This window comes from Equus asinus, chromosome 1 (assembly GCF_041296235.1).
Source record: "Equus asinus isolate D_3611 breed Donkey chromosome 1, EquAss-T2T_v2, whole genome shotgun sequence".
Lineage (NCBI taxonomy): Eukaryota > Metazoa > Chordata > Mammalia > Perissodactyla > Equidae > Equus > Equus asinus.
The window spans coordinates 201,819,099-201,839,903 of record NC_091790.1 but is presented as its reverse complement, the minus strand read 5'-3'; the positions used below and the strand labels follow the sequence as shown (position 1 = coordinate 201,839,903).

At 47.9% G+C, this 20,805-nt stretch overlaps 1 protein-coding gene across 1 annotated transcript; it reads right to left on the bottom strand.

Moving 5' to 3' along the window:
* Positions 1-379: 379 nt before the first annotated feature.
* GIMAP8 (GTPase, IMAP family member 8) lies at positions 380-17,252 on the bottom strand. Its single transcript, XM_014830532.3, has 5 exons — positions 16,658-17,252; positions 11,161-11,821; positions 7,286-7,331; positions 4,467-5,093; positions 380-2,446 (listed from the first exon to the last, which is right to left on the bottom strand). The coding sequence occupies exons 1-5, from the start codon at positions 16,735-16,737 to the stop codon at positions 1,758-1,760; spliced, it is 2,103 nt and encodes a 700-aa protein (XP_014686018.2). The 5' UTR covers positions 16,738-17,252; the 3' UTR covers positions 380-1,757.
* Positions 17,253-20,805: the final 3,553 nt, after the last annotated feature.

The window sequence follows — 20,805 nt, the reverse complement described above, 5'->3', positions numbered from 1 at the left end:
TAGCCCTCAATCCCCCACCTCATGCAGCTCCCAGTGTCGCCTGCTCAACCTTGGGTAGCACACTGGGATTTGTTCTTGCCTGCAGACAGAAGGGAAACTCTAGGAAGAGGCACAAAATGCCTTCTAGACATTATTCCTCCCATGTTCCTGGTTCTAATACGGTTACATTTATTTGTCCTTGCTATGGTGAAATGCCCAGAGTGGAAGTGTCTTCAGCTGGCAGCGACCCAGTAAAGTGGCTTTCACCCAGTCTAAAGGTCTTCAGGCACCAAAGATGCAAAACCTCACCAGAGTCAAGGGATCTAAACATCTCCATTGCCTCTCCATGGAGGCATGCTCTTCTCCCAAGTCAGAAGAATGGGAATCAGGAGGCCGGGAATTTATAATATAATTCATCTTTATTATTTCACTCAACTGAATATATTTACACACATATTTTCCAGAATTTGTCATATTAAGGGTTATATAGGGGACAAAAGTATTAATGATGACTGTCCACCTTCTTATAAATGGATTAATCTTGAAGGTAACCTGCTTTCAAAAAACAAAAGCAGGTGACATAGACTCTGTCCTCAAAGCGTGTGTAAAGTGGCTAATAGTGAACACATCTGACCAGACATCAACCAGGAAGAAGACTCCATCATTCTCGTCTCATACACCACCACATCAGGCAGCTCTCAGTATAATCGGCTCGGCCATGGGTAGAACACCATCATCTTGGAACCAAGAAGCAGCCTTCAGTATGGAGGCTGCATGCCAGTGAAGCTAGGGCAGAGAGATGGAATGAAGCTGGAATGTTGATACTACACTGGCCTCAGACTGCCTACTCCTGGACTTCTTGACATGAACCACAAGAAGCCCCTAATGTGTTTAAACCATCATCGTTTGAGTTCTCTGAGTTTTAACCTAATTCCTAACCCTCAGGGATAAAAAAGGAGAAAAGGGCAAAAAGGTTTTCCATAAGCTTTGCTTCAGGAAATCTAGAATTATAGTTAGAATTTTAGAACGTTGCAAGATTGTCTAATCTTGACAATTTTACATGCTTCTGATTTTTGTGTTATTGTATTGCACTGTGATGATTAGCAATAAAATCTTTTGAAACCTCACAGTCTTGTGTTCATTTCCTGAGAGACAACAAGGGAGGGTAGGCTGGGTCCCACTTTCCATTCAGGCTTGGAAGGAGAAGAGCACTAAAGAGTGGCCACCACACGCGGAAAGGAACCTGCTAACCATGAGTCCTGCCCCACCGGAGACAGGCTCAGGGGCTAGCGGGCCTGGCAAGCAGCCCTGGGAACCGGGAGGCCCACAGGAGTCCAGCTTCTCCGGCTTGTCATGCCCAGGAGTTGGCTGGACAGTGCCTTGCTGTGACATACCTGGATCCCCTGGTTCTTGAGTAATGATCTGTGTTCTGCCGCAGCCTGGCCTCGGCCTTGGTCACAGTGTCTGTCCTGACTCCAATCCACCTACACGGGTAAAGTGACTCGTGTACCTGATTCTGACCCTTAACATCAGCCTCGCCTCAGAAGCCTTTTCCAGATTTACCCACGTTATCTCTTCTTTCTCCTTTATAATCCCCTACCACCTGCAGCAGCCTGACAATTTATTTACGTACAAAGAGCTGCCGCCTCACGGGTGAGATGCACCTACCTCCCCAGCCCTCCAAGTCATGGACCCTCTTCCCAGCCTACCAGTCCACCCATGCCCGCCCTCGACCTCAGATGTCTCTAAGTGAAAGAGACCCTAGGCATTTCAGCTACCTATAGTAACATATCTTTTAAATTCTTTAGTAATTTTGAGGTGTTGGGCTTTGCCTGGGCATTTTTCATTTTTTTGCTGACTGTCTCCCAGTGATGAGGGTAGCCCTGCCCTTCACGTCTCCCTATCAGCTCGTTGGCCTTTTGCAAAAGATCTTTTGCCTGGTCTTCCCTGGCTTGGCCAGTTTCATTGTTATTAAAGGCACAAACTCGCTGCTCACACTTTTTAATTATCTTCTTAAGAGCTTTGTTGTCCGTGTTCTTGAGGTACTCCTCAAGTTTCTCGTCCGCTAGATCTTCCTTCCGGGTGAACAGCACAATAGTGTATTTCATAACGTCCTCTCCAAAGATGGCCTCCAGGTCCCCCACCACCTTTTCATCCTCCTGAGTGAATCGTCCCAGCTGGAGCACCAGGACCAGAATCTTGCTCCCTTGTCCACAGCAGGACCAACAGCGTTCGACCTCCTGCTCTAGCTGGGACGGACCTCCTTCAGCAGCGGGCATCAGGCAGAACATAGGAGTGTCCACAACCACGACCTCCTGCCCTTGCCACGTCCTCCTTCTGCTCTGGCACGTCTTGGTGACAGGCTGCGCTCGAAGCCGAGACAAGAATTTGTCCTTCCCGAGGACGGTGTTCCCCGTCGCGCTCTTCCCACTCCCACTCTTCCCCACAAGGATAATGCTCAGGGCCTCTGTTGAAAGGAAAATGGGAAAGATTTGTGAACCATGGGCTGATCTGGGTATGACATTCAGAGTTATACCATACATTACAGCAGAGAACCCTCCGAGAGCATCAGGGCCGCCCTCTCACCTGACAGCTCCATCCCCAAGCACAGGAACGGCTTGTTCCAGTCATGCAGTCTGTGAACTCAGAAGCAGGACTTGACCATGGTCTCTGCCCAGTGCTCATGCACTGACAGGGCACTGTTCCTATCTCAGAATCTGCTCTGCTCCCTTTTTCTGCTAACTTCTCTGACTCCCTGGCACCTTGTGAGTGCCACTGGCTTTATTACTCTTCACCTACTCAGCTGGGCCTGTCTACACATCTCATCTCTTTGTCTTCTGTTCCTACTGTGACTATGTCTTCCTACTGCCAACTAATGCTAATGTAGCAAAATCTCCTTGATGTATTTGAAAAATTATTCCCTAGAATTGACTTTTCATGAAAAAGTAACAACATACACCCTTGATGGATTACCAGTTCCCTTGCCTGAGTCACACTAAAATCCATTTCTCATTAAAACCATGTTAACCTTAATTGTGTCTTTCATTGATGAGTCACAAGGCACTTCATGGTTATCATAATGAATATCCACTAATACCATTCTGTGTGGTGACAATGATGGAGAATAAATTTTCCTATAAATGGAATTACAGATGCATAGAGATCTTACAAGGTGTATTACTGGGGGTTTCCTTATGGCTTTGCACTTGTACTATGACCTCTCTCTCTTTTCCATTCAGGTCTCTTCACATTCAATTATGAATTCCTTACCAAATTACTAGTATCTGCCTCAAAACAAAGAGGGAGGAAAGCCCATCCTGTGCTCTTCCTTCCAGGGGAAATTATTGAACTGCTTATGCTGAACACAATCTTCATAGTTATGCTTTCAGGATGAAAAATAGATTAATCTTCTGACACCCCCATATTTGCCATGTATTTCAGTCCCTGCTTCCACACCCTCAGAGGGTGTGCTTCTCAAGTCCTCTCTAATCTGGTCTAACCTCCCCATCCCACGTTATCTAGAGGTGTGAACCCTCCATTTCCATCAAGACCATTCCCTTTGATTCCCTCACAAGTGGCATGCTTAGTCCGACCTCCTTGCTTCAAATTGCTTGTGCTCTCTGGAATGACTTCCAGCTTCCTTTTCAGTCATCCAAACTCTACCCATTCTCCAAAGTCCATTTCAAATGGGGCTTTCTCCACACAGCCTCCCCTAGTTTTCCCACATGGCTATAATTCTTCAGGAGGCTCCCCAGCACCTGGATCTCATGAGGAATTGAAGAGACTCAGTAAACAGATACGCTCCTGGTCTGATGTTCTTCCCAAGTGAGGACATTTGAAGCAGAACAGAATGGCATGAGTAGGCGTGGGCAGGAAGGACCTCAGTTCAGGTCAATAGAACATGGAGCACTGAGCATATGGGGACTTCTGCTTTAGCAGTAGATAGAGTAGTGTGACTGGGCTAATAAAACCCATCTACTGCCATGTGGAGGCTGCCCATCAGAGCATTCAGGCTCCCTGTCCTGGCCAGACAAAATGGCGTCCCCTCTCTAACAGAGAGAAGAATAAAGAACCAAGAGAGTGGACAAGGAGGTCGAGAGAGAGAGTTGGGCCTAAGAGAAAGAGAAGAGTAAACCAATGACCAGAACTTTCTCATCACCAGCACTGAGTGCTGAGCCCTGGACAACAGATACACCGAGGGAAACAAGAGATTACAAAAGGTCAACCCCTTCCCTAAAGACCCTCACCATCGAGTTGGAGAGATGGGATACGGGTCATGAAAGAATTAAAGACCAGGTCAGGACACTGGGCACAGAAAGGACATAACTTTAGTAAAATGTGAGAAAAGAACAAGGTAGAGAAAAGAGTTAGCCAATGAATGGACCTGTCTTTTTTATCTTCTCTATGCCCTTCAGAAAATGAAAAGTTCTCGTACATTTTATACGTGTTTGTAAGTATATGTGAAGTGCTTTCTATTCGTTATTTACCTCTTCCTCTGAGGAAGCAGGGCTTGTTCCCGTTCCGCTGCACCATGCCCACCATCATTTCCAGGAGCTCGTCCACCTGGCGTTGCTCCTCTTCTCCTGTCGCTCTGTAGTTGAAGGCACTGTATCTCTTTTCACATTTCTCGATGACGTTGTTGAGGTCTTTATTTCCGTTTTTTAAGAACAGCTCTAGATTCTGATCTCCTAGATCTTCTTTCCTGGTGAAGAGCATGATCATGTACCGAAAGGACTCTTCTCCAAAATTGCTCTGGGTGGTGCGCAGCACTGCTTTATCTTTCTCACTGAAAGAGCCCAGGGGGGTCACCAGCAGGAAGGCGTGGGGGCCTGGAAAGATGAGTTTCGAAAGCTCTGATCCAACATCCTTTGAAGATGAGATGTCTGGAGTGTCAATGATTGAAATCTTCCTCTCTCTCCAGATTCTGCTCTCAGACCTAAACGTCTGGGTTACTGACTGTTCACTGAATTTGGTCTCAAAAACTCGCTTCCCCAGAAGGCTGTTCCCAGCAGCACTTTTTCCAGCCCCACGTTTCCCCACAAGCAGGACCTTCAGTTCTGGCGTTCCAGGGTTGGGCTCACATCCTGTAGCCTGCAGCTGCTTCTCCCCTGGCCCTGTGGGAGAAAAGGACAAACTCAGAGTCTCTTCTTTTTTTTTTTTTTTTTTTAAAGATTTTATTTTTTTCCTTTTTCTCCCCAAAGCCCCCCAGTACATAGCTGTGTACTCTTCGGTGTGGGTTCCTCTAGTTGTGGCACGTGGGACGCTGCCTCAGCGTGGTCTGATGAGCAGCGCCATGTCCGCGCCCAGGACTCGAACCAACGAAACACTGGGCCGCCTGCAGCGGAGCGCGCGAACCTAACCACTCGGCCACGGGGCCAGCCCCTCAGAGTCTCTTCTTGCAGTAGACACAGATGTGAATAGCTTTTATGATTTCTCGTCCTTGTCAATTTTTATAGAGAACGGCAGTAAGGCACCGAACCAGGAGAACTCTAGTCCCAGTCAGAAGCGACCCATCAAGGTGAAAGCCACAAGAGGTGCCAGGAACAAATTAAGAGATACGTAAAGGACTTGAGGTTGCCCAGGAAATGACAGTGTTAAACTTGGCCTTCACTGGTCTTGGTCCTTAGGGCTCCTCTCATTTTGCTACCAAAGGTAAGTAGTGGGGCCTGAGGTCAACGGGCTAAGGCAGGACCAGGGAGAATCTGAGTTTAAAATGCCCCTTAGTGGCATATTCATAAAATAGAACAGAACTCAGCAATTAAAAAAAAAAAAAAGGAGTGAACTACTGATATGCAACATGGATGAATCTCCCAAACATGCTAAGTGAAGGAAGCCAGACACAAAACCACACGCTATCTGATGGCAATGCTCCATATCTTTATCTAGACGGTGGTCATATATGTGTAGATACATAAGATGTCATTGAGCTGTATACTTAAGACTTGTGCATTTGACTCTATGTAAATTATACTCAATGGATTTCTGTAAAACCCTGCACCGCAAAACCATCCCTCCACACAGCCCCGTCCCCAACACTTCTCCCGTGATCTAAGCTCAACAACAACCCACGCGTTGAGCAAATGGCAGAGTCAGAACTACAGGGAAGATTAAGTCTGAGTCCTCCAGGGCGCTATCACTGTGCATCCTGTGGACTACCACGCAGCATCTGAGCGGCAGGTCTGGGACGGAGAGTAAACAGGGCGTCTAAAGACAGCACCTGAAATGCTGGTGATGTTGTGTCCTTGTTATGTCCCCTTGGGAAAGTTACTACTTCCCCCAAACTCACCTCAGACAAGCCCATGCTCTATAAAAAGTCCTTTCCAACACCCTCATTCTGGATGCCCCATGGTTCCCCACAATGGGCTATCCCCTCACTGCAATGAGTCAATAAACCCAATTTTGTTCAGCAAGAGGTATGTTCCTGGGGGTCTTGGCTGAAGGACATTGACAGAATTTTAAATCCCTACTGCTGCCTGAGTTCGCATATTTCTGGCTAAGTTTACTCATCTATAAAATGAGAATAATGATAATAACAACTTCTTTATGGGGTCGTTATGATGGAAATATATATATAGCGTTATGAGGATTATATATTATATCTTATGAGGATTAAATGATTTCTATATTTCCAAACACATAATAGCTGCAATATTATCATTATTAAAATTATAATTATAATTATTATTTTGTGGAATTCTATGAGGACAGAGATCTCATCTATCTTATTCACTGCTGAATATTTGGCTCTTGCACAGAGGTGGCCCAGAAATAACCTGAAAGTCCATCAATAATGGGATGGTTGAGGTAGTTGGTATGCCCGTTGCATCTATTAAGCAGAACAAGGGAGAGCTATGTGTACGGACTTGTGCAGTGTGCAGGGCATATCATTGGTGGCAATCATCACATGGATACTGAGCTCCATCACTGAATTCTGCAAGTTAGTGTTATCCATGAAGGTGTGATTTCTGCTTTCCCAGTAGGAGTCAAAAATTGGGTAGTGACGGATTCAAGGCCAGAAAGAAGAAACTGAGTCAGGAAAGAAGCCGTAAGAGGCAAGCCCAGTTCCGTAACATTTCAGAGAAGGCCAGGGACACCCGCACCGTGTCCAGGACCTTTGCTGGCACTGCACCTACTCATAAGTGTTAGGAGTTCCCTGGGAGACAGGTGGTGGGCACTGACCTGAGCTAGGTCTCCAGGGTGCGTTTTTGTTCTGACTCATCTAGATAATTTTTCCACTTCACTTTGACACATCATGCATTCAAAAGAATACAAATATGAGCTTAACATTTTTTAAGGATCATCTTACCATGTGGATTGTCCTCCTTCTGAGATGTAGCTTCATTCCCACAATCCTAGAAAATAACGGGGGAAAATGATGTACACAGATCTAAAATCTCATCTTTTTGCAAAGTAAAGAAATGGAGACACAAGTGCAGTCGTGCATCGCTTAATGACGTGGATATGTTTGGAGAAATGTGTCATTAGGCAATTTCATTGTTGTGCGAGCATGATAGAGTGTATTTACACAAACCTAGATGGTACAGCCAACTACACACCTGGGCTCTATGGGACTAATCTTACAGGATCACCATCGTATATGTGGTGTGTCATTGACTGGGATGTCGTTATGCGGTGCATGACTGTATATAATTCAGAGTAATCCGATCATTAGGACATGGTCAAACCAAAGCCATGGTCAAGGTTCTTGCTGGCCTTTGCAGACCTGTTCATAATGACAGTAGATCTTGAGACCCCACTGCACTACTGCAGCTGCTGCCACTGCAACAGTTTTCCCAGAATAGGAAGATGGGTCGTGTTCTCACTCAGAGAAGCCCACAAATGCCATATAACCAAGGTACTGTTCCTGAAGCTCTCTAACTGCTTCTCCACACTGCCTAAGAGTGACAGCAATTCCTTCCAAAGTCTTCCAGAGTTTCTGCTATTCCTGAAGAAAATCCAGAGGCTTAGGAAGAGCTTCTGGACTCCCTGGGAGAAGAAACTAGCCTCATAGTGCCTGTGATGTGCATTTGAGGAACAAGGGGAAGGAAGGCGGTTGGGGACCAAGCTCCCCACGTAGCTCCAATGTCCTCTTCCCTCACTGCACCCCCAGTACAGAGATGAAGCTTCTTCTAACATGAGATCAAGTAAAATTTGGAACTTTCCCCATCCAGGTGGGCAAATGGAGACAACAGAGGATGGGGGGGCCAAACACACAACTGACATCCCCTCCACCTGCCTGGTGAAGCCTTATACTCGCTCCTGAAATTTAAATTGTCATGGAACCAAAAGAGAAGGTGAAAACAATGATATGCAACCTTGATGAATCTGCTTTTCACAGAAACTTCCTATACTGTATTTTAGCGTTATCTTTGTTAAATCTCCATGTCGGCCAAGGAAATTTTCCCTCTGCTTTCATACTTGGCCTTACCCCGAACCGCTGATACCATCGATCGCCTCTCTCCCTGGGTCCTCTCCGGTCAGCGGGGATTATCGGACTTCTTTCACCCTACATAGCCCGGTTCAAATTCTTTCGTGTTTTTTAAATGCAGAAGTTTGTTACAATGCAAATGCGTATGATCTAAAAATTAATAATTTTTCCATCTCCAATCCACCAGAAAAGTAACAGTTATATAAATAGATGATAAATAGATATACATATCATATGTGTAGAATCATACATATATAGACACATAACAGTTATATAAACAGATATATACCCTCCTATGTTTTCCTATGTTTACACAAATACATATGAACATATAGAGAATCTTCCTAGGCTTTTGTTCTGCAATTTGCTTAATAATATGCCCTGTACATCTGCACAAGCCAATTTATACAGATCAGCCCCATGTTTTTAGTAGCTGCTATTTGTTCCATAGCATGAACAAAGACAGCTAACGCAACCATTGCTTTACTGGTAGACCTCAGGTTATTTCCGGCTTTACTATTTCAAAAGATGCTGCGATAAATATTCTTGTAAGTGCATCTTTATACATACAAACGTTTTTGTTTCTGGGTGAGAGTCCTAAAAGTGGGCATCTTGCTCAGTCTTTAGATGGTTAAAGTCCTTAATATCTCCATAATTTATTTGACCCTCATATACTTCTATAATAATAACAATAACAGCTAATAATTATTGAACACTTACCAAGTTTGTAGTATTTGCAAAGAGCTTTGAAAGTATTTCATTTAATCCTTAATATATAGTATTATTACCTCTGTTTCACAGAAGACAAAACTAAGATGCTGTGATCAACAAACAGATACAAGTTCTGTCATCGTGGAGTTTGTGGGGAGGCGCCCATCACAGATCTATTCACAGGAATCACCTGGTATGATGATGACCATGTGAGGAGCACCTTGCGGGAGGAGAGCTGCGGGGGCTCATTCCAGGGGACAATCAGGGAGGCCTCCCTGAGGAAGTGAGTTTAAGCTGAGGCAGATGGACACATAAAAGCAGATCTAGGATTGGCGGGGTCGGGGGGGTGTGGATGGGAGAAGGGAAGTGTCAGGCAGAGCAAACGGCAGGTCTGAGGATCTAGAATCGATATGAGCATAACTCAAGGACCAAAGGGAAGGCCAGTGAGACCAGCACATGGAGAGCAAGGTAGGGGGTGAGGACCAGGTCAGGTCAAGGCCTCTGAACTTGATCCAAAGAACAGCAGGCAGTCCCAGAAGCATTTTAAATTAGAGGGTATCGTGTTCAGGTTATACCATAAAAACTCATTCTGTGCCCCTTCTCCTCTCTGCTGACATCCCTGTTACAGGCAGCCTTCAAAGGGGAGACAGATGGTCATAAAGGGGAGAGAGAGCTCAGGCCTAGGAGGTAAGAGAGCAAATGACTTCAGTTCTCTTGAGCCCCGGGGGCCTCACCTGCAGAACATTAGGACACAGAGTTATTGTGAAAACTTAATCAGTTCAGGTATGTGCCTGAAACTCAGTATGCCCTCAATGAATATCCATTTCCCTCTCATTTCCATCCTGTTTGGGCTCAATACTCAGCAGCTGTAAGAAGATTCATTCTGACCAGTGCTGCCCCCATGCTGGATTCTGGCCTGCTTCACATTCTCTGGCACTTAGATTTATAGAATTCTCTATACCAACATTTGTTTGCCCACACTGACTCACTGCTTTGTTTCTTATCCATAAGTCACTCCATCTGAAGGGTAAGCTCCTCAAAGGGAACAGCTTGCATTTTTGTATCTTCCTTAGTTACAAATACATTTTGCATTCCCATTTAAAAATTAAACAAAATATCACTCTGGCTGTTGTATGTTAAAGGGATTGGAGGGTAAGGCACAAGAACGAATGAGGGGAAAGTTGGTATATTATCTATAAACTAGTACAGGCAAGAAAAGAGGCTGGCTCGGACCAAATGGTGGTAGTGGAGATGGAGAAAGGCAGGTGGATTCCAGGTGCAGCGGTCACACCTTGGGTCAGATGCAACCTGGCAGTGGATTCAAAGCTGACATCTGGGTTTAGGTTTCAAGAACATGGTGAGCAGCACAACCATTAACTGAGTTGAGAGGAAGGCTGAAGTCTTATAGATTTAAGAGGGAAAAGCAAAAGTTTGGACATGTAAAGTTTGAGATCCTATAAAAAAAGCCCAGTGGAGATAGATGTCAAGATAGCAATTGGAAAAAGGAGTCAGAACTCAGAGGGCAGACCTGGACTAGAATTACTAACTTAGAAGCTGTTAGCAATAGATGGAGCTCAAAGCGATACCAATATGCTATCACCTGAGGAGAGAGTGTGGAGAATGGAGGAAAGGCTAGATCCAAGACCCTGAGATGCCAACTTTTAGAGGTCATTAGAGGAGGACTCAGCAATCTCTAGAGTAGCCAGAAAGAGAGAGGGGAAACAAATAAGAGGGTAGTTTTTTTGAAGCCAAGGGAAAAGAGGGTCTAATGAGTCAACTTGTGTGTCCAATACTATGAAAGGTAAAGTTAGGTAAGGACTTAAATGCATCCAATAATTTGCCAATAAAGTCCAAAGTCCAAAGGGTAATACTCAAAGTAACCTACCATCTAGTGCCTCATCTTTCGAGATAGGGATAAATATCTCCTTACGCAAAGCCTATGTTCCATCGCACCACGCAACATTTCACTTATTTGTGCCTATTTTCATCCCACTAGCTCTAGCAACATAGAGATCTTTGGAGACCTTAACAAGAATTCTCACCTGGAATCCATTGCCTTCATTTCTGAAGTTCACGCAAAGTGGTCCTCGGTTCTCATCCACCAAATTCTTGACCTTGCCAAGGAGCTCCCTCACCTGGGTGGCCTGATCCTCCTCACTTGCCTTGTTGTTGAAAGCGCAGTATCGGTGTCCACAGTCTCGAACCAACTCCCTAAGAGAACTGTCATTCTCAATGTAATCTTGCAGGGAGTCATCCCCCAATTCATCCTTCCGAGTAAAGACAATCATGATGTGCCTCTTGGCTTCAGCTCCAAACAACTTCCAGATGCCCTCGACTGTTTCTTTGTCCTCCACCGTATAATTGCCAACGGAAATTACCAGAAGCAGGGCATGGACACTGGGAGCAGAGAGCTTCAAGCAGTGTTCAATGTTGCGTTGCCTGTCATTGGTACCAGCTACCGAAGAGAAAAGGTCAGGAGTGTCGATGACCACAACCTCCCCCCCTCCTGTGGCCCCCTTCTCCTTCCGGCACATTTCAGTCACCATCTGCACACTGAATTTGGACTCGAACACAGCTTTGCCCAGAAGAGTGTTTCCTGTGGCACTTTTTCCTGCAGCACGTTTCCCTAGGAGGAGAAGCCTCAGTTCCGATATGGAGCAGCCCTCCTCTGACTTGCTCTCCAGACACAGGTCACTGCTTATTCTGTTGGGACAAAAAGCAACACATCAATGTTCAACTCACACGCAGAGGGGAGAGAGGAAAAGCAAGAAAGCACATTTTCTTTTTGACTCAAGTTTTTCCCCAAGGATTTGGGCTACTGAATTCCTAGACTTAGACGAGATTGGGACAGGAAACCCTGTTTCCCAGGATCTCTCTGGGCTCTTGTCTCTAAAATAAACCCATATTGGTAAAATGTCAAACGCTATTGATTGGCTAATCCAACAACCCCCTTCTCTGCACACATCACCCACTATACACACTGGGGGAAGCTGGACATTCTCTGTGACAGAGAGAACAATGCCCCCACAAGATGTCTGTGTCCTAATCCCCAGGATCTGTGATTACGTTACCTTTCACGCTAAAAGGGACTTTGCCAATGTGATTAAGGATCTTGAGATGGAGAGATAATCTTGGGTCATCCAGGTGGGCCCAATGTAAGCACATTGGAAGAGGTCCTTATAAGAGGGAGGCAGGAAAGTCAGAGTGAGAAAGAGGAGATGTGAAGACAGAAGCAGAGGTCAGAGAGTGAGAGAGATCTGAAAATGCCACACTGCTGGCTTCAAAGATGGAGGAAGGGGCCACAAGCCAAGGGGCATGCAGGTGGCCTCTAGAAGCTGGAAAAAGCAAGGAAATGATTCTCCCATAGTGCCCTGAGAAGGATCACAATTCTGCCCAAAACCTTGATTTTAGGACAACTGACATCCAAAACTGTAAAATAATAAATTTGTGGGGTTTTAGTGACTAAGTTTGTGGCAGTTCGTTACAGCAGCAAAACGAAACTCATACACTCTCTCTCCTAGCTTCCCTTCCAACCAGGGTTGTCCATGTGACCTGGTGACAGTGGAGGGAATGTTGGCTTGGGCCTGCTGGGAATGCTGTTGTTCTTGATGATGGGGCAGACTCAAGTAGAGAGCTCCTGTTGTTGCCTCTTCCCCTGTCTTATTTGGAATTTAAATGTGATATCTGGATAGATATCATGGGGCAATGAGGTAACAAATGAGAGAACAAAAAGTCAACATGCACCATCAAGCTAGCTGAAGGACGGCAGAGTAGAAAGATAGAAGGATCCCTGATGACGTCACTGAGCTGCCCGAATGTCCTTGAGATCACCTCTTTGTTAAATAAACACTTAATATTCTTACAATGTAAGCTGTTGCTACTCCAAGAGTGATTCACGGACTAGCAATATTGCCAACAACTGGGATCAGAGTAGAAATGCCGAATCTCAGGCACCGCCCCGGACCTGCTGAATCAGAATCTATAATTTAACAGGTTCCAGTTGATTCTCATGAACGTTCTAGTTTGAGAAGCACGGTGCAAGCCGCCATCAGTTACAAATTAGCATTCCCAACTGAATCAGAATCCACAGGAAGAGCCAAATTTCCCAACACCATTGGTTGAACAGTCCATCCTTTCTCTGATGATTTTGTCGGACGCCAGGTGACCCTATTTCCACGATAGTGACCCCAGGTTCTCTTTGTCCATTGGACTCTTAGTCTATTCCTGAACCAGAAGGCCCTAATTACTAAAACCAATATGACTTAATTAGTACAACTTTAAAATAAGTCTTAGTTCTCTGTTGAGCAGGCCTTATAACCTTGCTATTGTTCAAAATTGTCTCACTATTCTTGGCTTTTTAGTCATCTATAGGACTTTTAAAATCAGGTGTAATTTTCTTTAGGAAATCCTGAAGGCCACTGCATTGAACTGATGGCATAGTTCGAGAAGAACTGTCATCTTCACAGTGTTGTCATTCCCTCCGTTCTTTTCATTGATGAGTTTTAAATACATTTGAATTTCAACTGATTTCTATTTTGATCCATAAATTAAGAGAAGAAATTATTAAATTTAAAAATATATTGGGAGACCGGCTCTCTTTTTCTTTACTTCCAATCTTACTGCACTATGGTCAGAGAACGACATCTGTATAAAGTATTTGTCCTTGGTTGAGTTTTTGGCCCAATAAAACTCTTGCAAATATTTCATGTGGGCTTGAAAAGAGTGCAGAGCCTGTAACTGTGGGTGCCTTTCACACTCAGGGACCCCCCATCTCTTCCCCCTCAGCTCTAGTCCCCAGAAGGCCCAGCATGCCCTACCCTGCACTCCGCCACCCCTCCTCCTGGAAAATTCCTCCCCGTTCTTCACCACGTGGCTTACGTGGCACCTCCACCTCAAGCCTTTCCTGATTCTTCCAGATTTAAGCAATCATCAGCTCTTTCCTTGACTCCTGCAATAATGTTATCACTGGTCTCCCTTCTCCCTCCCTCCTCCTAGAGTCTATCATCCATCAAGAGCCAGGGTGCTCCTGCTAAAACGAGACAGATCATGTCACGCTTCCCTCCAAAATCCCCCAATGGCTTCCCAGCCCCTCACAGGAACAGGCAACGCCTTTAGAGCAGTCTGCAAGCCCCTCCGCCTCCCCAGTCTGGGCCCTGGCTGCCTCTCTGACCTCATCTCCACCCTCCCCACCTTGCCTTGTCTGCTAGAGGCACATCGGCCTCCCTGCTGTTCCCCAAACCTGCAACCTTGGGCCTTTGTGCTGGTTGTTCCTCTGAGCTATGACATTCCTCCCCCGGGTTTGTGCAAGGCAGTGGCACTTTTTTCAGGTCTCTACTGTCTTGTCCTCGTGGTGCAGGAGGCCTTCTTCAGTCACCCTGCATTGAAGAGCAGCCGGGCCGCACACTGCCCTGTTTTTCTCCCCAGGCCCCACTGCTACCACCTTTCACACCATGCATCTACCTGCTTACCGCTTTCTCTTTGTCTCCCCAAAAGATAAGTCCCATGAGAACAGGGACTTGTTCTGCTGTGGTCACCTCCCTCCCTACAACATGGAGATGGCGTCTGATAAACCCGCTTACGGCTGAGGAGATGCTGACTGACTTGAGGAAGAAAGAAACTCAGCTGAAGACAGTGAGGCTGAGAAAAGCCCCTTTCCTGAGTAGCCATTTGACAGTTCATCCCTGTTAGGAGAACGGTGTCGTGGAATGCTCAGGGGAGAAACCTAACTGCAAGGAAGGAGCAGGGGAGCTGGGAAAGAGAGGGCATAGACCCCTCCTTCGAGAAGCTTCGCCACCCAAAAAAGGAAGGAAACGACTGGGCTGAGGGGAGGAGAGCTCACCGGGCCGCACACAGAGGCCTGGGCTCCTCTCTAGAACGGCCTGGATCTCCACAACCCAAGAGGCCAGCCCCAGCCTCAAACACTCGCCCCAGAAACGTCAGGCCAAGGAGAAATGGACTTCTCCATTGCCTAAGTCCAGTCGCTGTTGGGACTCTTCGAAGGGCATCCTGGGACCCGGACACATCCCTTTACAGAGAAACCCTCCCCCAACTCCTCATCTCCTTACTCGCCTTTATTTTCTTCATAACGCTGTTCTGCCTGATGCTGTCTGTTGTGTCTTTTTATTTTCTCTCTACTGCCCTTAGTGTGAAACTCCATAAGCGCAGAGACCACGCCTGTCTTGTTCTGTGTCCCTAGGCCCTAATATTGTCCCTGGCATACAGTATATGCTCAAGAAATGGTGTCGAATGAATGATCCTGAAAGAGAGGGATGTGAGGAAAGGAAGAAAAACAGTTTTCAGAAGTGGAGAGGAAGATTAAAGTGATGTCCTTTTGAAAAGTAAAAGACAAGTGACTTTATTTTGTATCCTGAGCCAGCAAAGTGGGATGTTTTTGTACATTAACTTAAAAAAAGACACTACTGAGTAAACAACAAGCTAGAGGAAGCAGAGACCTCCAGCAGGTCTGAAGAAAGGAATTTATTTCCCTAGAAAGCACCTCTGTTTACATGGTTGCCCACCCTAGTGCACAGTGTGATTAAATTAATGTCTTTGCTGAACTCCTTCCAGCCAGTGATGCCATATTGAATCAGCATAGTTCCCCCCCATACAGTTGCCCAACCTGTACCATTTCCTCCCAAGCATATAGAAAATACCTTTAAAGACAAAAGAGAACCGAACCCCCGTCCCTCGCCCCGTCTTTACAGCTGCATTTCCCTGTGATCATCTCCCAGGCCACTCTGTAGACTCCAGCAGGGCCATGGGGAAAAAACAGAGCTTTGTCTCCAGAACCCTAGCTGAGACGCTAAAGCAGGCTCCCCCTTCTCAGGATGTTCCCGAGGGGGACACGGCTGCGGGCACCCAGGCAAAGTTCCAACGGTGCAGGGATTCCCCCATATCACACCCACAGAAAAAGGTGGTTGGAGAAGCTTGCAGAGCCCAGCCTGGGGAGGACTCAGTCCCAGCCCAGCAGGTCAGTCATCAGGAGGAAGGGGAAGAGCTCATGGGTTGAGGGCCCCGGTGGCCTAAATGTAGGGAAAATCAGAACCATCATTTTTGGCAAACACTGACCACCTTCAATGCTCAGCTAGTGGATCCTAAGTGCGCAAGGTTGGGAATATCAGAAAAGTGAATATGGAAAATCAGAGTCCAAACAGCGAGCCCCCTGTGCCCTGTGGCCGGCAGCCCCAGTAGGTCCTGCTGACCAGGGGCTGCTCTGGGGCACAATCAGAAGTCCAGGGGTTCCTGGGAGGGGGACCCTCCCCTCCCGCCTTCTTTTTCCTCCCCCTGCCCCCGGCCTTCATCTCAGCCCTGGCGGAAGGAAGCACAGTCTCCTCCTGAGAGGGCTGCCGGAAGGCTCCACTCCCCAGGGGTCTGAGCCTCTGTGCTCCCTCCCGACCAGCTTGCTCTCCCAGGCTGGGGAGACCCGCTGCATCAGGAGGAACCGTCCCAGGGCCCCTGGAATCCGGCCCTCCAGGCGGTCCTCTTCCCTCCCCTTTCACATCCTCGCCCCACACATGTCTGCACACCACACACACGTACCTCGGTCCTGTCCCCTGGCCTGTGACCGTCTCAGAACCCCCACACTCCGCCTGCTCCCCTGGCTCCACTGCTGGCCCCATGGAAGCAGCTGCGAGCAAACGGAATCCTAAGGGGGCTGGGGGCCGCGGAGAGGAGAGGCAGCGGCGGGCCCGCTTGACAGGCTCTCGGTCTTTCTGTTTCTGAGGAGGAAGAGGTTTCTAGAAGCAGTTTCGATGACAAGAGAGGCACAGACGCAGTCGGACGGGAAGTTCACAAGTGAGGCCCCGTCACACGGTGAGAACCTCGGGCGCAGCCGGGATTAGGAGGGACACGCGCGCACCTTCCCGGGGGCCGTCCCCTCGGAGGGTCACTAAAGGGCGCGGCCCCTCGGGCAACTGCTTACTGACAGGACGTGGGGAAACGGGAGCCGGGGCTCGGCTTGAGGCTGGGGGGCCGGGCTGCAGGAGCGCCCGTGGGAAGGACCCGTGAGGAGGGCGCGGGCGCGATGGGCAGGTTGCTGGCGGTTCCCCAGGACGCAACGAGCGCCTTCCGCCTCTGAGCGCGGCCCGCGAGGCGGGATGGGGTCCTCCCCTTCCCGCTGCCCTCAGCTCCGCCCCTCCCGTACCCGAGAGCCTTCCTGAGACCGAGGCAGGGGCCCGAGGACACTGTCCACCTTCGCCTGCCCGCCCCCCCCCCGCCCCTGTCCTCCTGCAGCCGCCCTTAGGGCATCCTTTACCGGGTCGCACATCCCCTCCGGGGGCTTCCCTAGCCCCGCCTCAGCAATTCAGGCCGCAGACTGACGCTGCTCCCCGGCCAAAGAATCCTTTCCCCGGGCTAGAAGTCACTTGAAATGCTTTCAAATAGCTATTTGAAAACGAGAGAGAATTTTATTGTGAGAGAGACTAGTGTCCAAAGTCCCTGGTCGCTACTGCAGAAGGAAGTTGAACACTGAGAAAGACTTACGTTAATTTGTTTTATTTTATTATCATTTAAAAAAAAAACCCATAACATTAAATTTACCATCCAGGCATTTTTAAGCGCACAGTTCAGCAGCGCCAAGCACGCTTGCATTGCTGTACAGGGAGCTCCAGAACTTGTCCGTCTCGCCCCACTGACGCCCCACGCCGGTCCCGCGCCCGCCCTGTAACCCCCGTTCCTCTTTCTGTTTCTATGATTCTGACTTTAGAAGCTTCGTACCAGGGGACTCAGACAGTTCGCCCTTTTGTGACTGGCTTTTCTCGCTTAGCGTAAGGTCCCCGCGGTTCATCCTTGTGGGAAGATGTGTGGTCAGGATGGAGAACGCGGGCCCACGCCGGCACACCAGGCTTGGTCTTCGACCGTCTGAGGTGGTGCCGAGCCTTCCAGAGACCCCGCGGAAGGAGCAGTAGCGGGGGTCCCAGCAGGCTTCCAGGGCTGCTCTGTCCAGAGGGGCCCACCTCCCTCTGGGCTGGTCTTCAGGGTTAGCCTCTTTAGGAAGCTGAGAGAAAACCGGGTTATGCTGGCGCTGCCCACCGAGGGCTTGGGGCTGCTCGCTGGTGGGAAAAACGACAAAGCCTCCCCGTCGCCCACCCAGTGACCCCCGCCCCGCACCCCCCCTAACGAAGGAGGACCAGCTGCAGGAAGATGCCCCACCCCGCCCTCCTTTGGACGCTAGGTCACGTCACATCAAATCAGCTCATCAAAACAATCAGACGAGAGCCTTCAACCCGGTCGGTGGGGGTCATCCCAGGTGTGTTACTCCGAGAAGTGGGGTCAGTTCAGGGGCAGCGTCACAGACCTCGAGGGAGATCATTTCCCCGAAACAGAGAACAAGACAGCAAACCGAGTTAGGAAACAGCTCGCTCATTCTTCAATGAAATATTAAGCACTTGGGGGGCACTCTGAATAAAACCAAAGCTTCAAATGCCTCCTCAGCGTTTTAGCAAGATGATCATTTGCTGAGTGGACCATTTCTCGCAAAATGGTCTTTCAGCAACTCGGCTTTTGGAGAATTGATTTCCGTGAGGAAGGCTGCCCCTGATGCTGCCTGGGCCCTCATCTAGGGAACGGTGGGGGTTCCCTGCCCCCTAGTGGCTTTGTGGCTAATGACATGGCAGTAAAACGCAGCCCCAGGGACTGACAGCTCTTATGCTACAGATGAAACACCCCTCCCCGATCCTCTCCCAGACTCTCAGAGAGGGTAGGCGGGGGAGGGGCTGGACGTCCAGAAATGGAGTCAGCCAGGATGGCAGAGTTATCAAGCAAGGAGGAGTCTACCAGGACCAAGCACCATATCAGACACAGGGGATGAAAAACTCGCAAGACAGATCCCCTACTCACGGACCTCAGTCAAATCATAGGAAAAGAGACTAAAGCTAAGATTATGGGACAGTGTAAGGTGTGCTGTCGTGGAGACGTGCCCAGGGTGTCATGGGAGCAAAGGGGGAGCACTATTAGCCACACAAGACTGAGAAACAGCCAAATGGGATACAAACTTAGAAACAAATCCATGAGCCGACCTGACTGTGGCAGGTGCTCTAATGGAGGAGATGACGAGGGACAGTGGAGGAGGAAGCAGTGCAAGGAAGCTGTGTCTGCCCCGAGTCTGGAAGGGCATGTCAGAATTTCCCTGTGAAGGACACTCGGCACAGGGAGAATGGCCAACGCCACAGGCATTCCAGGTGCTGAGGGCAGCTTGGGTGTATGGGGAAACAGAGTCAGGCTTGAAGTCAGAGGACTAGTTAGAAGCTACTGCAATAGTCCCAGCTAGAAGTGAGGACGTGGACTGCCAGTGATGGTGGAAATGGACAGTGGAAAAGAGAACAGATTTATGATACATTTAGGAGATGGAAATAAAAGAATTTTAAAAAGACAAATTCAGGATTGCTATTACATTTGCTCAGGTTGCCACATCAAGGGGAGTGCTATTCACAGCACAGACATTTCTTAATCTGAAAAATTGTATTATATGTTGTTTTACTTCAAAGTCAGAAAATGTGTGTTTACTACAGTTTTGGCAGATGGCAGTAAAGTGTCTTGTAACTAAATTTGTATATTTTGACAATTTTCTGATGGAATTAAATGTCTTATTCAAACAATGTTCTTGTTGGTACAGTAATTACTATTAAGAAATAATATGTTTATTTAAAAAGTTTTAACTTGAAAAAGGGACACCATTTTCTGATTCACATAAAGGCTAGTGGTCATCCCAGGCTAAATGGCTGTGGAATAGTCTGGAATCCCAGTACTTTCTAGTGTCCCTTGTGGAGATAGGGCTGTGAGATGAGGACTTCAACTTGGGGACACTGCATCTGAGCTACTGGGGACATGGGCAGGCAGAGAAGGCCAACAGGTCATGACAGATACCTGTTTCCCATAAGTTTTTCACACCAACCTTCCCACTGAACACTAAAATTAAACAGGACAAAAATATGTTTGTCTTCTCAAAAGCATCCAAGAAGCTATAAGGCAATAAGGAGCTACCAGGCCAAAGTAAGGACCCGGAGCCCTGAGCACCTTTTCCCTGAAGGCAGGTGTCCGTCCCGGAAGATGACAACCTTAGCTTCCCTGGGAGAGGGGAACAGTAGGAAAGCCCAGTGGGAGGCGCCAAAGCCAAAACTGCCCCAGACAAAGCTACCCAGGCAGGGAAGGGTCTATGCAAGGCTCTGATAATGCAGGAGAGGGCCCAGAACTAACAGTGGACTCAACCGCTGGCACATCGGACGGGATTTGAAGGGCTGGGGTGAGCTGGTGGAAAAGTACTGCAGGACATGGTGGGGGGTGTCAAAGTAATTAGGTCATGTGTGTTTGCTAATTGGCACCCATCAAGGGTTCTTACCCTCCCATAGAGACTGGGAGATGGGGATGGTATCTCCCTTGATGGTTAGATTTCAAAAGAATCGCTCCCACATCCTTGAGAAAGACAGTTCTGGGTTGTAAAAACTGGCAGGAGGCTTTTTAAAAGATTTACATCTCAAAGGGGCAGAGAAAGAATTTGCAATTACAAGTTTTCTAACACGGATGGCTCTAAGAAAATGTAGGTTGGGAGCCAAGGGTCAGAAGGAGACCAGTCCAAAGTTTAGTCAAGCTGAGGGGAACATGAACATAGTTGGTTAAACACGGTCCTGGTCCACCCAGCTCTCTGTCAGCACCACGCCTGCACAGCTGAGACCGGCTGATGGAAAACCTCC